The sequence below is a fragment of the Macrotis lagotis genome, chromosome 1 (genome assembly GCF_037893015.1).
Source record: "Macrotis lagotis isolate mMagLag1 chromosome 1, bilby.v1.9.chrom.fasta, whole genome shotgun sequence".
NCBI classification, from domain to species: Eukaryota; Metazoa; Chordata; class Mammalia; order Peramelemorphia; family Peramelidae; genus Macrotis; species Macrotis lagotis.
The window spans coordinates 682707206-682723024 of record NC_133658.1 but is presented as its reverse complement, the minus strand read 5'-3'; the positions used below and the strand labels follow the sequence as shown (position 1 = coordinate 682723024).

The window sequence follows — 15819 nt, the reverse complement described above, 5'->3', positions numbered from 1 at the left end:
AAGGTCTCCTCATTTTTATACAAGGGAGACAGTTGTATTAGTGAGTTTTTTTTATTATGTAACCAACCTACTATTTCCTCCCAAATTTAATTTAATTGGGATCCTTAAAATATTACAAAATTATTACTGATTTGTTTAAATGTAACTGAATTGATTTGTTATTAAATTTGAATAAGAGAAAATCTGACCATTCATTCAATTTCAACTTTTCCTTCAAAATATTTTAAATTAAATAATCTAAGTGCTTCATATTTAAAAGAAAATAAATCTGGACTTGATCCTGTAAATGAAATTAAGATTATATGATATGCTGCTTTAGTATTTGTTGTTAACTGTGAATATTTCAGACAGGTAGATAAGGCTGTTTAAGTTTTAGGCATCATCTGTTAAAGAATTTTGTCCTATCCTTAAAGTCAAAGGAAAGAGATTCGGTACTTGCAAAAAAAAAAAAAAAGGCAGAGTTAATCTGATCATTTTGGAAGATGTGGTTAGTATCTTCTTTGTTCTTTCCCACATAGTAAGAGTGTAGTATTCTATAAATAAACACTACTGCCATCTTATTTCATAGATTAGTAAAAGAATACAAATGAATCAAGGATTTGGTCTACCAAATGACAGATGTCACGACATGAAATTTGACATGTAGAAACCACAATAATTTGGGCTGACAAAAAGACATATATATACTATACACAAATGCTACCCATGTACTTCTTGATGATTGAAAGTTGTTGTTTTTTAATCTGATATCCAAACCACAGTTGTTGGGTGTTTTTTTAAGAGTCCAGATGCCTGTAGTCTTGGAAGTAGTTTTCATACCTTCATATGATGTAACCTCCACTTGTTCTTCCTCCTCCTCTCTTTCCTCTTCTCTATAAACAGAAACGGATACTGTCTCTTCTTCTTCTTCATAACCCCATTCTTCCTCTGCTGATATTTAAAAACAAGATTGAATTGTAATGTAATTTTCTACAAAATATTGTTATTTTATAAATGTGTTTACTAAAGAATCATAACTGAGTCTGTTAAATTCTTATCTGAGAGATCAAGGTACCTTCTTTGAAGTCTAAAGTCATCATATTTTAAAGAACTGTCCTGTGAATTAGGATCTAACATCACTTTAGAGTAATGCTGCTTTCTCTTACATCTTTTCTACAGATTAGATGGATCAAGAAATCAGCAGCAAAGAAATTCAATAATTTGTACAAAACAACATATTTAGAACTAAGGCATGATTTTTTGAAAATATTCCTTCTGTGATAAAAATAATTATTTTTATTTAACACAGAAAATTACACATTCATTTACTTTCAGAAAGAATTAAATTTTCTGTTCAGGGTTCTAATTTTTTAAAAAGAGAAAAAATTCTGCTCAAAATCATTACTTTGTTACAGTTTTTTTATCTGAAAAATTCATCCATCTAGGTACTTGTGTTGTGGCAAACACACATACGTCTTCATCAAAAAACATTTTTGGCCACAGACAAGCAGTAATGTAAACTAAAGAGCTTGTGAGTCATATTGTGCCCACATGCAATTAATCTGAGTTGAGAGCAGGGCTTTAAGGTTTATACCTATTTATCTGCTGAAAATTATTTCTACAAGGGAATGATTGAATATATAGATACCACCCTACCCTAGTAGGGAAGAAATATGAGTTGAGAGCATAAAATGTGCTCATCATGATCACTGGACAAAATAATTGTTTCCCATTTCTACTTTGATCCTTGCCCACATTTCACTCTTGCAAATGATGGAGGATTAATGGAGACAGATAGAGCTTGTTTCAAGAACTCTGCTACATGTAGATATATTTCAACACGAATATCAAATGGAAGATTTGATGAAATATGCTCATTTCATACAAATAAAAAATTTTGCAAGAAGGAAATCTATGCAACTAGAATAAGAAAGAGAGACTACAGAATGCAGAAATAAATATCTCCAGTCAAAGTAGACAAGATATATTAAATGTCATTCCCTAACACATGAGTGGTCAAAAGAAATGAACAAATAAAAGAACAATGGCAAGATGTCAATTATCATTGAAAGAATTCTCAACGTCATAAATAATGAAACACAAAACAACTAGATTTCACATCACATACATCACATTGCAAAATCTGATAAAACATGAAAACAAGTAATGTTGAAGGGGTTTGTCAGAAGACAAAAACATAAACTATTGGAAGAGCTCTCAATTATTTAGACCATTCTGGAAAACAATTTGGAATAATGTGAGAAAAGTCATAAAACTTTTAAAATCTTTTGGTCTATAATCTAATTTTTGATTTTGACCCATGGTAGAATAACATGAAGACAGAATCCCCATGGAGATCAGTGATGGAAAGGTCTTGTAGATAATAAAATATTCATAGAAGTACTTTTTTGTTGTAGGAAAAAATAGGGTGACAAAGTAGAGGTACATTTAACTGAGGAAAAATTGAATAAATTATGGTACAGGAATTTAATTTAATAATTATTGTGCCATAGGAAATGATGAATATAAAAATATCAAAGAAACTTGTATGAAGTGATTCAAGATGAATTGAAGTAGGACAAATAGAACATGCACAATTTTAATGACATAAACAAAAACAACATTAACATGAGTTGAAATGATCATTATTATCTCAGATAAAAAGTATGGTTTCTTTCTCTTAATAAAGAGGTAGGGACTTTTGAATGTGAAATGTTTCATATATGGTCAGATATGGTGTTTTTGCCAATTGGAATTTTTAGAGATATGCTGGAATCAGCCCTTATCAATTCAGAGAGTTTACTGTCACTCTATTTCTTGGAATTTGTCAATGGTACAAAGCAGGATTTGACTTATTGTTTTGTTGATTATCTAGAATTGTGAAAGCATGAAGAAAATGTAACTGATGCAGATTAAACCAGAAAGCGTGTTGGGGATTCTAATTTTTTTCTTGTTCTGAGAGTCAATTAAATATTTACAAACATGTCAAGGGTTTTCATGATTTTTTACCTTGTTACAAAGAAGGCTTTATTGTGAGGATGCCTTTATTGGGAAATCATTTTGGTGTAAAAAACCATAAGATAGTAGTAAAAATCAGACTATGTATATCAAATGTAAAACAAAAACCCACCCATTCATGAAAGAAAAAAAGAGGCTATTTTGCACAACACAAACATATACATAAATAAACTATTCCCCCCATAAATAAACCTTCCCCCTCTTCTCTTCACTCCCCCCCCCCCCCCAATATACCTTCATGGCGAGTGACTTCCACTCTGTGGGGAACTGCCACTGAGACTTTTTCTTCTGCAAAAAATCTTTTCTCTTCTGTAATAGTTTTCTTAGAGACCTCAGCAACTTAAAAACACACACACACATACACACATTAAACTTGAAGTTTGATAACTTAGAACGGTACAATTTAAAGCTTTTCTAATATTTTCATAAGATTTGCTCAGGGACAATAATTCCACAAAATATAAAAACAAATAAATTACACAGTACACCACAAAGATTAATATACACACATCTGGATGTCACACATTTATAAGAGTTGCAAATATCAACAGTAAAAGATTAGTCAGAAAAGGAAAAGTTTGCGCACTTAGACTTAAAGATTTTGTCCAAATTCTAAGCATACCTTTGGGTGGTGCAACTGCCTTTTCTTTCTTAGGAACAGGTACGATCACTTGAACCTTCTCTTCCGTTACTGCCTTCTTAAGGACCGGGGGTACTTTAAAGACATTATACAAGTTTTAGAATTTAAAACTCATATCAACAATGGATGACAAAAACAGATCAGTCCACAACAGAATCAACATTCAATGTGTATTTGTGCTACAACATAAACAAATCAACCCTTAGATAGTAGGAAGGCAGATTTTCTGAAAAGTTTAAGAAAAAGATCGTGTACCTTTGGCTGGTGGTGCTTCCTCTCTTTTAGGAGGAACAGGTCTCCTTTCTTCAGGAACCTTCTTTTTCCTTGGTATTTCAGGTTCTTAAAAGATAGTATTTAATTTAAAAATTCTCATAATGACAAAAGATGATGCAAATTGATGAATTCATTGACAGTGATGACTTTTTGGTGACTATAAAAAAGGGAATTTTTTTTTTTAAAGAGTACCTGGTACAGGTGGAGACTCTTCTCTTTGAGTAATGATGGTTACTTTTTCCTCTGTGACCACTCTCTTATGCACCTCAGGAACTTAAGAAGATATTTGTTTTTCAGAATTTTTACATATATGGCATTTCGCAACATATTCAATATGCACTCATTTTGCAACAAAAAGTAAGGAAAAACGACAAAGGGGTATAACTCAATTAACAGAGAAAAAAAAACCCAAGAAATGTAAAAGAAATGTCAAAGATTTCACTAACTATACCTTTAGCTGGAGGGACTTCCTCTCTTTTAACAACAGGAGCAGGAATTTCTTCTTCAGGAACTCGTTTTTTAGGTGGTTCTGGTACTGCAAAAGGATTTGATAAAATAGTATTTAAACTAAGGCCCAGTTTTCACAAACAGTTAATATAATATAAGCTGCTGAAAGGTAGGAGCTATTTCATTTTTGCATTTGTATTCCTAGTGCCTCACATACAGTAGAAATTTAAAAAATAATTGTTGATTGATGATTGACATAGGAACAAACAGTCTTAATGGAGTTCGTTAATGCCATATTCTGTTTTCCATGCTCTGACCAAAACAATGAGGAAAGCCAAATGATGAATCATTGGTTTATATATAGAATTTTAAAGATGTTTAGGCAATTCAAAAAGGATGTTATAGGAATTGATGTGTGTGTTTTGTTTGTGTGTGTGTGTGTGTGTGTGTGTGTGAGAGAGAGAGAGAGAGAGAGAGAGAGAGAGAGAGACAGAGACAGAGACAGAGACAGACAGAGAGACAGAGACAGAGACAGAGAGAGAGAGAGAGAGAGAGAGAGAGAGAGAGAGAGAGAGACAGAGAGAGAGAGAGATAGGGAGAGAATGTGTGCTTGTGTGTGTGTGTGTATGTATGTAAATCTTGTCTGAGACATTTTATAACTGAATACTTGGACAAATCACTGAATTTCTCTATGCTTTTTGTCTATATAAAAATGGCACAGTTGGATTTAGTGACCTCTATGGTCCTCTTCAGTACTAAACCTATCTTATATACATATATATGTATGAATGTGTATATATATCCATATGTATACATATATATGTATGTGTGTTTACATGTCTATAAAATTCACATTCACATATGTATGTCTGTCTGTCTGTAACTCTATATTTAGATATAGCTATAGATATAAACACATATGTTATAATCAGTAGCCAATGTGTTTCATGATTATAAAGAAGACTTTCTGAAGGCTTTATAAAACCTTTTTCAGTCACATTGAAAAAGTTTCTGATGATAACAATTATAGGTCTAGATAATTTAGACTAAAGTCATCAGAATGAGTTTTTCATTTCCTTTCTTCCCCATCCTAACATCTTTCTATGTCTTTTCCATCTTTTTTTCCCCCCTTGCTTTCTGGCTGTATCATCTACTTGTGTGTGACTCTATTTTTTTGTCTCCTTCATGACTTTATTGCACATTGTTCTTTGTGTTCCTCTTTCCCTCCCAGCTTCTTAAATTCTCCCTTCTAAACACCTCATGCTTTCTCCAACTACAAAGATTCTCAAGTTTTCCCTATCCTAAGGACCTTCCCTTTGGTTCTCTCAGGCTATCATTCTTAATTCTTAATTCTTCTTCCCTGCTTCCCTGCTAACAATCTATAAAGAGCCAATTACACTCACTGGTTCCAGCCTTATCTTCAGCTACCTGAAGAATTATTTTCTCAAACGCTCTATGGAAATTACTTTCATCAAGATTAATGAATAGTTATTTCCAAGGGCCTCTTCTTTGTTCTCATTCTCTTACCTTTCTCTTACCCTCTTATGAAAGATGGTTCCCTCTTTATTGTTGCTCTCTTCTGCCTTGGTTTTCATGGAAAAGAGCTATTCTGGTTCTCCTGCGTTTTCCAACTTTTCTCATCACCCTTTTTTGGGGTTCCTTCATGAATTCTTCTTCATCTTCCCCCCTTCCCCCAACTCTGGACTCCACTTTCTTCCATCTTTCTCTTTTTTATAATCTTATCCACTATCATTACACAAATTTTTATCTCTAACTGGATGACCCCCTCAATTCATCTCTCCATTTTCAGCCTCTTCCCTGTTTTCTAATCCCTGCATCTTCATGACATCTTAAATTCAACATGTCCAAAAAAGAGAACTCATAAGTTTTTCTCTAAAACCTGCCTACACTCACATTTTTTTCATGCCGGTGAATGCATTACTATCCTTTTTCAGTCACTTATATTTGTCATTTCTTTTCTGTTTCCTGGCTCTCATTCCAAGTCCCTAACATGAGGTCATGTGCCAAATTCTATCTTTTTTACTTCTGAAACTTTTCTCATATTTAAACAAGTATGCATTGACATTATTGTCTATATGAAATAATATTTAGGAGTATTAATAATGGTTACTGACACTTGTCCATTATTTCAGCTTAAGTAAAAATTTATTAAATTTCAGTTTTTAGAGGACATGTCTATCATTGTAAATCCTTTTCAGAAGACCTGTTAATGAAGTTGCAATGTTTCCCTATGAGTATATTCTGTGTAGCAGTTGGCATTTCCAGTGATATGATATATTTCTTAAAATATTTCTTCTCTAAGCAAGAGGCTATATTAAGAGAAGCTGTTTTGTGTTTCCCCTTTTAAATAAGAAATTTGAGATGTACTTCAGGAATTTTAAAGATGATAGGAGATGAACAGACAATAGCCAAAAAAAACTAACAATAAAATGAACATAAGAAGTATGAAATGAAGAAGGAAAAAAATCAGACACACCACACAGGACTTAATTAAGAAGACCAAACAGACTGAAAAGAGTATGTTTTAGTCGCTCCAACTTAAGTTATGCTATACCTTTAGGTGGAGGGGTCACTTCTTTCTTGGGTACAGGAGTGGGTTTTTTCTCTTCTGGGACAGGTTTCTTGGGAACCTCAGGCACTTTAAAGATCATTGTGAAAATGATGGTGAGAAATCTTATTCTGGGAAGTCTAAGAGCACTTTGAAGCACAAGTTTTAAGCTTTTAAGATTTGGGAGAGCAGACATTAGTTATTTCATATGTTCCATTCATGATAAAGAATTATGAATTTTTATAACAATGTACATGGATTGTTCAATACAGATATTCTGTTAATTACATTAAACAGACAAAGAATAGATATAGACATCACTAAGACTTGTATCATACATTACAATTGTACAGGAAGTTTTTTGTTGTAATAATAGTATATTTAAATCGGACTCACAGTATTACAAAAATCAGAAATGGATGACAGAAAATAATTTGGTTGTCACATTCATATAGACAAAGACAAATAGAGATAAAAGACAAAACAATTATTTTGTTTTGTCTTTATAACTTGAAGGCTACCTTTGGCTGGTGGGGGCTCCACTTTTTTAGGAACAGGAACTGGCATTTTTTCTTCTGGGACAGGTTTCTTACGTGCCTCAGGGACTTTAAAGAGATATATTATGATTTGAGAAAATTGTCCATAGATAGTAAGGTATCAAGGGAAATTAGTGAATTTGATGCTTACTACTGAACTTTTGAGGAGTTTGATTAAAATGGGTGCTAGACTTACATTTTTTATGACTAAGGACAATGGAAAGTATATATGTCTACAAGGACAGGAGTAGTAGACAGGATTAAAGGGATTGCTTCACCTTTAGCTGGAGGAGCTTCCATTTTCTTGGGAATGGGTATAGGAACCTCTTCCTCAGGAGGAGGCTTCTTGTAAACTTCAGTCACTTGAACAATAAATTTTAATAATTTATTTTTAATAACTTTTATTAGAGTCAATGATTAAACTATATAAGATAATTAAAAACATTTGTTTGAAGTGCTTAAGATAGGAAATAAATCATTTATTTCTTTTTCCCTTCTAGTCCTTAGCACTTAGCAACTTTTTATTCTTTTTATTTTTGGGTTTTTTTTTTCCCAAATTGGGTGTTTCAGTAAATTTTTTATCAGGTAACTAAACAAACCTTAATACATTCAGATATTTAAGAAAGATATGAATTTTGCACCAAATCAATGATACCTTCGGGTGGGGGTTCAGCTTTTTTCGAAACAGCAACAAGAACTTTCTCTTCTATGACAGTTTTCTTGTGTACCTCGGGGACTTTAAAAAAAGATACACATTTTAATCCTGAAGCATCTTTAGGATATTAGGATTGAAATTTTAAAGAATACTTAAATCAGGTCAAACAAAGACAAATTTCAGATGAAAACAAGACAGAAATATACATAAATATATACATATAAATGAATAGAATACAAGTTAAGAAGAAAAGAGAAGAAAGACCATCTAGATGGTTTTCTTTTTTATTCCAAATTTCAAATATGGTTTATACCTGTAACTGAAACTTCTTCCTCCGTATGAGAAGCAAAGAACATCTTTTCTTCTGAAATAACCTTCTTTGTGTGCACTGGTGGTACTTTAAAGAGAGTACATATCATATCAGAATTATTTTGTCCATGATATGACCTCATACCAAACATAGAGACTGACATTAGTTCTAAGTATTTTAACACAGAATTAAATGAGTTAGTCTTGATATCCTTAAGAAGCAATATGGACATATCACTGCATGATAACATGGACAAATATTCAGATCATCTTTTTGAGCCACAAGGTATAGACAATTAAACAACTTAAATCATCAAATGGACAACCATGCAGTTTTTAGCCAAAGTTAATTAGATGGGGACCATATAGATACAACTTCTTCACACAAAAATATGAGTTTATTCCAATTTGATTAAGTTGTCTTTATGTAAATGAACCAGGATAAAAGGAAAAATGATTTGCCTTGCAATATGTTATATATTTAAGTTAGAAGACTAAACAGAATAGAAAATGTTGCCATTACTTAAATTATGGGTACATGCATTTTTAAAACATATATATATATACATATATATATACAAACATAAGTACATTTTCATAAACAATAGAGTCCCGATTCCATGATTTATTATATTGCATTAGATGTGTAATGTTTGAAGCTTACAGCTGACAGAAAAAGATTTATACCTTTCATTTCAATAACTTCTTCTTGTACCGGCACCCGGGAAGGTTTTTGTGGAACAATCTTCTTTGAAACTTCTGGTACTTTAAAAATATGTTTGGTTACATTTGTATGAAGATGAATATGTCTTTTATATTTAAAACATTTTAACTTTGATCAATATTTACAGAATAGCTAAGTATCAATAGAAGAAAAATATATTTTGTGTATTTGTGATAACAAAAATATTTTTAAAGTGTTGATACCTTTGGTAACTTTGACTTTCTCCTCTTCCATTCTCCGAGAAGTCTTTTCAATTTTTTCAACTACGGGCTTCTTAACAACTAAAGGTATTTTAAAAAAATTTAAGATTTTTTTTTTAAATTGCAAAACTTTTAGATTCTCTTAAAATACCACCCACATATTAAGCATATTGAGCAATTTGGTACTTCAATAGTTAAATATCAATGTTTGGTACTTAAAGGAATTTTAATTTTGTTTGATTCCTTTTTTAAAAATTGTTTTATTCTAAATGTCCATATTTGTGATAATGGATTCTTTAAAAATTCTTTTCTTTCAGTGAATTAGATTGAATGAAGAAAGAAGGAATTTGCCCAGACATTAAATCTTAGTGAAGAAGTTGTGTCTATTTGATCACACTAGTGATGTACATGTGCCTTTCCAATGAAGAGACAAACAAATTATGGTATTGACTGGATGGAGCTCTATTTGAAATAATTTAAGTTCCATACCTTTAGGAAGTGCCACTTCTTTCTTTTCTGGTATTTTTGCTGGAATTTTCTTTTCTACTGATTCTTGATTGAAAAATAAGAATGAAGAATAATGATAATGCTTAAATATATAATTTTGTATAGATTATACTAACAATTAAATCAAGTATCATGAATATTATCATTTTAAGATAAACATTTTAATGATTTGATATGATAATTATTGATTTTTAGTTAATTTCCATCAATTACCATTTTGTGGGATTTAATAGTGGTTTCTATTCAATAAATTATTTCTTTTGGGTGGGATCAAACCTCATGTGCAGATCAATTTGCAAAAAATGAAATCTAATTTGATATATGATTAAAAGCATTGAAATCTCTGTCAGTTAGCATTGTAATTAAAAAGATTTAATTCCCCTGAACAAATTTTGAAGAAAATCAATATTTTGAGGGTATAATATTTTGTGGAACTTTTGCCTTTGAAAGTTAAACTGATGCTCTCCCCACAACCAACCTCCCTCAAAGTTCTGTCTTTATAGCTCCTACCTATTCTTTGAGATCTAGTTCAAATATTGTGACTGTCAAGAAATCTTTCTTCGTTCTTTTAATGGGGTGTACTTTCTACTAGGCAGCTAAGTGGTAGCTAGTGTACTGAATTTAGAATCAGGAGAACTTGAATTCAAATCCTGTCTCTTATACTTCCTAGTTGTGAGCTCCTGAATAAATCACTCTGGGCCCCAGTTTCCTCGTCTGTACAATAGGGATAATAAAAGACCTACTTCCCATAATAGTTGTGAGAATAAAATGAAATAATAGTTGTAGCATACATTGAAAACCATATTAGTATTGTTGTAATTATTCTTCCTCTGAGCTCCCGTGGTACTTTATGTGCATCTTTTATTATACTCCTAATTCTATCATGCAGTATGTTTATATCTGTCTTATCTCCTTCTTTACTATAAATTCATTGAAAGAAAGGCCCCATAATGTACCCTATACTATTTAGCAAGATTCACCAATTGTAGGCATTCTACAAGTGTTTGCCTAATAGGTTTTAAAAATGTTGATAGTTTAAAAAATCCACTCTATGTCAAATTGTCAAAAAGAAGCAAAAAAGAACTAATTAAATCTATACTTATTCAATACACATCAATATTACTGATAATGAGCTAAAAAATGAGGAAAATAGTGAAGGGAGGCTCATCTACCTTCATAAACATCTTTTTGTTCATAAATCTGTTTCCTTTCTTCCCATTCTTCTTCCCCTTCATCATAGCCCTCTTCCCTTTCATAGTATTCCTGTTGTTCTTCCAAATCTTCTTCCCATTCTTCATATTGTTCCTTTTGAACTTTATGAACTTCCTTCTTTTCTTCATACCAGTCTTCTGGTTCTTCATAAAGTTCCACGTAAGGTTCTTCAGAAGTCTCTTCATAAGGTTCCACATCTAAATCGTCAAAATGTTCTTCAAAAGATTCAATGTAAACTTTCTTTTCCTCATAGATTGCTTGCTTTCTCTCATGTACAACTTCTTTTTCTTTATGGACCTCTTTCTTTCTGGTGATGGTGGATATTTTCACTTCTTCAGCCTTTGAGGAGACATCGATCATTTCTGGAACTTAAACAAATGATTGCTGATGTCAGTATAGGCTTTACTCACACGTTCATAGAACATTATCACACAACAACAGCAAATTCCAAAAACAGCCCACTTGACATTTGGAGGATTAAAATTAAACTTCATTATTATATTGCTTTTTTTTTTGACAGAATTAAGTGAGGCATCTATTTCAACTCAAACTTACAGAAATTTTGCTTTGTACATTCCAGGATAAATCTGGAAGAAATCATCAATTTTAGACTAAATGTAAAATAATCCTTAAAGCAATTGAGTCACAAGATATTAAACATCAATGGAAGGTTTTGTAGCTAGATTCTCTGACTTAAAAGTTAGTGAGCACTATTTCCACTGTATCATAATGTTCTCTTATTTCTCAATGATGTATCCAAAAATAGGAACATTTTCTCCCAAGTCTTTAAGCCTCCAGAATATAGCTATGAGTCAGAACATTCATATGGATCATCCTTATCAAAAATACCATTAATTAAGAGCATAGATTCAGAACTGGAAGGAACCTGGGCATTCTAATCATCTTTTTTTACTGATAAGAAAATAACCTTGGTGTGTAAATATCAAATACTTTAGCTAGCAAAGAGCAGCCTCAGTGCATGGAGTGCCTGGCAAGAGTCAGGAAGAATTTTCTTTCAGGCCTCAGATATTTACTAGTTAGGTGAACCTGGGCAAGTCACTTAACCCTGTTTGCCTCAGTTTCTTCATCTGTAAAATGAGTTGGAGAGGGAAACGGCAAACTAGTCCAGTATCTTTGCCAAAGAAACCTCAAATGGGGTCAGGTAGAGTTGGGAATGACTGAAAACAACTAAACAAAAACATTTTCTACTTCAATCCACCGCCTTTGTTATTTTCTAGAATAAAATGAGCAAAACATATTAACTTTGTCAGGGAATCCACTGCCTTGCTATCTTCCTTTCACTTGGCCTTCTGTATTGCTTTTGGATCCTGAACCAAGTGAGTCACTGCTCTGTGTTTGTGTCCCAACACTTAGCCCAGTGAATGGCAGTGAATGATCTGTTGAATGTTGCCAACTGCTCATTTTTCATATACTTTTATGTATATATATATATATATATTTATTAAGATAACATAATAACTATTGTAACACTTAAAAAGAGGTAAGGAAAAGATTTTAAGTATGCAAAAAGTAAACAGCATATCAAATAGAAATATATGATTTAACAATACACACACACATATACATAAATTTTTTTTTTATTTACCTTTTGCTGGGATAAGTACGGTTGGGGGTGAGGGCTTCTTAACTTCCTCTGGAACTTAAAAAGAACAAAACATGTTTAGCATTATAGTCTTCCTTCACTTGACAAGTAAAATTTCTACTAATTATGTATGTATTTTCTATTCAAGCTAGCTATATGTATATATGTATGTATGTATGTGTATGGGTATATATATCAGGATCACATTATCATTTATTAGGGCTTTGTTAGACTTCTATAATAAACAAGAACTATCTCACATTTTAGAAGAGTTAGAGATTCAATGAAATGTGTCTCTAGTGAAAAGCCTGAATAAACTCAAATTTAAAATAAAAAAGCACAACATTAGTTATAAGAAGTTAATTACTAAAAAAAATCCAAATTCCAAAAATGGCAGTATAATCAGTTCAAAATTATTCAGAAATTTGCTGCATTTTGTGCATTTTCATGCTATTTGATCATCTTCCCTCCAAACTGTACAGAATTTTATAAAAGACCACTGCATCAAGAGAAAAGTCTGAGTGAATTTCCCTTTGAAAACCAATTTAGTGAGAATTCAATGTGAAAGATTTGGTATTACCTCATATTGTTTTTCTTCATATTTTACTAGAGTTATGTCCTGACCTGTAGTTTCAGCACTTAGTTCATTTTGCCTCAAGCCAATCCTTTTACTCTTCCCTAATTGAAGTTCAATGAACTCTTCCCACTTCCAAACCTTCTTTTACTTCTTGGAGGATCTACTCCACCTCCACTCTACTTATCTCCAAGACAATCTTGCCCTGCCTTAAACAGCCTGAAAAAAACCAAGGCTATTCTCTCCTCTCTCCCATTCTGTATCTCGAAATCCCTACCTATAAGCGTGTCTAGAGCTCTCCCATTCTTAAAGAATCTTTACTTGGCCCTATTTTTACAATTTATTGTTCTATATTTCTTCTTTTTTCTTCTAATCTCTCTCTCTCTCTCTCTCTCTCTCTCTCTCTCTCTCTCTCTCTCTCTCTCTCTCTCTCTCTCTCTCTCCCCCTTGCAAGGCAAAGGTGTTAAGTGACTTGCCTAAGGCCACACATCTAGGTTAAGTATTAAATGTCTGAAGCCTCATTTGAACTCAGGTCCTTTTGACTCCAGGGTCAGTGCCTTAACCACTGCGCCACCTAGCGGCCTCTCTTCCAAACTCTTAAAAAAGTTTTCGGCAGTATTGCCCCCACTATCTCCTCTCATTCATTTCATAATCCTTTATAATCTTGTTTCAAATTTCTTTACTCAACCAAAATATCTCTCTCCAAATTTAAAAATGAGCCCCAAATTCTAGGGCCTTTTCCCAGGTCTCATTCTTCTAGACAACTTTGTAACATTTAATACTATTGATTGCTTCCTTTTTGATATTTCTCCTTTTGAGCTTATTTTACACCACTTCCTCTTGGTTATCTTCCTACTTATCTTGCTGGTCCTTCTCAGATCCCATTACTGCATCAACATCCATGTCCTATCCATGTGATCATCCTGTAATCATTTCTGTTTTAATGTTCTTGTCTGGGATTTGCCTTCTTTTTCCTCTATATCCATTGATTATTTCATTAGTTCCCATTGGTTATCTCCATGCAGATTATTCCCAAATCTTTATACTGAACCTTTCTATTTCTCATGAGTTCTAGTTCTGAAATTATCAATTGCCATTTTATCATCTCCCACCGGATGTCCAATAGATACCTCAAACTCAATATGCCCCAAATGCAATTCATTATTTTTTAAAGTTCTGAATTAGCACTGCTTTTCCCTTTAAGATCAACAAGCTATGTGTGCTTTAGATTGCCTCTGGATACCTTTAACAGATGTTAGTTATAGATAGAGTGAAGAAAAGAATCAGAGTAAAGAATGGATATGGAAAATAAAGAAAATCCGAAGGAAGAGAACTGGAAGAAGAAATGAAACAAGAGGTAGAAGGCAGATAAGAGGAGGAAAATCACTATTAACATAGCATAAACAGTGATAATTCCCAACCCATAATTACCTTGGATGTTCTTCCCTCATGATGCATTTTAGACTTTAAATGTACAAAACAAAACAATTCATAAAAATTGAATGTTGGATTATCAATATACCTTTAGGTGGTGCTGGTACCTCTTCCTTAGGCTTTGGAACAACTCTTTTGGCATCTTTTTTCACAGCCTTTTTGGTCACTAGAAAAATAACAAGTCAGTATATTATTTATCAAAAGTATGCTCTTGGGATATTGGTATATGATAAATATTACCAGTGACTTGTACATAGTAGGTGCAGAATAAATGTGTCACGTCAAATACATGGCCACTAGGATGCAAGATTTCTGTATTCTGACAATTCTCATTGAATTCTCATAGGCTCAAGAGCAAAAAGGGGATTTAGAGATGATCTGGCAGAACCCTCCAACTTTACGAGTGAAAAATTGAGACTCAGACAGATGAAGTAATTTGCCTAAAGTAACACTGCCAGAAGGTAGCACAGTTAGGCTCTCAACTCAAATATTTTGATTCCAAATCCAGTGTTCTTTCTGCTAGTCCATCCTATGGCATATTTTTTTGGGTCAAGTGTACTTTATGATATTTAACTTTTTAGCTGATTAAAATGGATAAATTAACATCAATAATTTGCCTTTTCAATTGAGAATTAAGTAAGAAAAATCTTAATTGATCCAGGAATTCCCACCTCTGGTCTTATACCTAAATACATGTGTGTTTTTTATTTTTATATATATATCTATACACATACATACATACATACATATATATGTATATGTGTGTTTTTAAATGTTCATACATACTTACATTTAGATGTAACATTTAATACTATTGTATTGCCTCAAACCAATCCTTTTACTCTTCCCTAGTTGACTTGTATGTAATATGTGTGTATATATATATATATGTGTGTGTGTGTGTGTGTGTGTGTGTGTGTGTGTGTGTGTGTAAGAAACAGATAGTAAGATAGCAACCCTAAGGCTTAAAAAGAGATAAGAAAGCATTATTTATATATATATATATACATATATATATATATAATATGTATGTAATGTGTACACATTGTGTGTGTAGACATTACATACATATATATTGTATACATCTAAGGCATCTAGGTGCCACAGTATATAGTAGTATATAGTATATAGGATCCAAA

The 15819-nt window shown here is 32.4% G+C and overlaps 2 protein-coding genes across 2 annotated transcripts in view; both read right to left on the bottom strand.

Moving 5' to 3' along the window:
* TTN (titin) overlaps window positions 1–15819 on the bottom strand; it is a 408614-nt gene that overhangs the window by 258982 nt on the left and 133813 nt on the right. The window lies entirely within an intron of this gene.
* LOC141509704 (titin-like) overlaps window positions 1–15819 on the bottom strand; it is an 81424-nt gene that overhangs the window by 40963 nt on the left and 24642 nt on the right. Inside the window, exons 31-46 of the mRNA XM_074219434.1 lie at window positions 14769–14846; window positions 12676–12729; window positions 11030–11437; window positions 9840–9902; window positions 9354–9431; window positions 9114–9191; window positions 8431–8514; window positions 8118–8198; window positions 7741–7824; window positions 7448–7531; window positions 6933–7016; window positions 4362–4445; window positions 4103–4183; window positions 3893–3976; window positions 3620–3712; window positions 820–930 (exon numbers count right to left, since the gene is read on the bottom strand). Of these exons, the coding sequence (XP_074075535.1) occupies window positions 820–930; window positions 3620–3712; window positions 3893–3976; window positions 4103–4183; window positions 4362–4445; window positions 6933–7016; window positions 7448–7531; window positions 7741–7824; window positions 8118–8198; window positions 8431–8514; window positions 9114–9191; window positions 9354–9431; window positions 9840–9902; window positions 11030–11437; window positions 12676–12729; window positions 14769–14846 (1629 nt within the window). The remainder of the gene's footprint in view (window positions 1–819; window positions 931–3619; window positions 3713–3892; window positions 3977–4102; window positions 4184–4361; window positions 4446–6932; window positions 7017–7447; window positions 7532–7740; window positions 7825–8117; window positions 8199–8430; window positions 8515–9113; window positions 9192–9353; window positions 9432–9839; window positions 9903–11029; window positions 11438–12675; window positions 12730–14768; window positions 14847–15819) is intronic.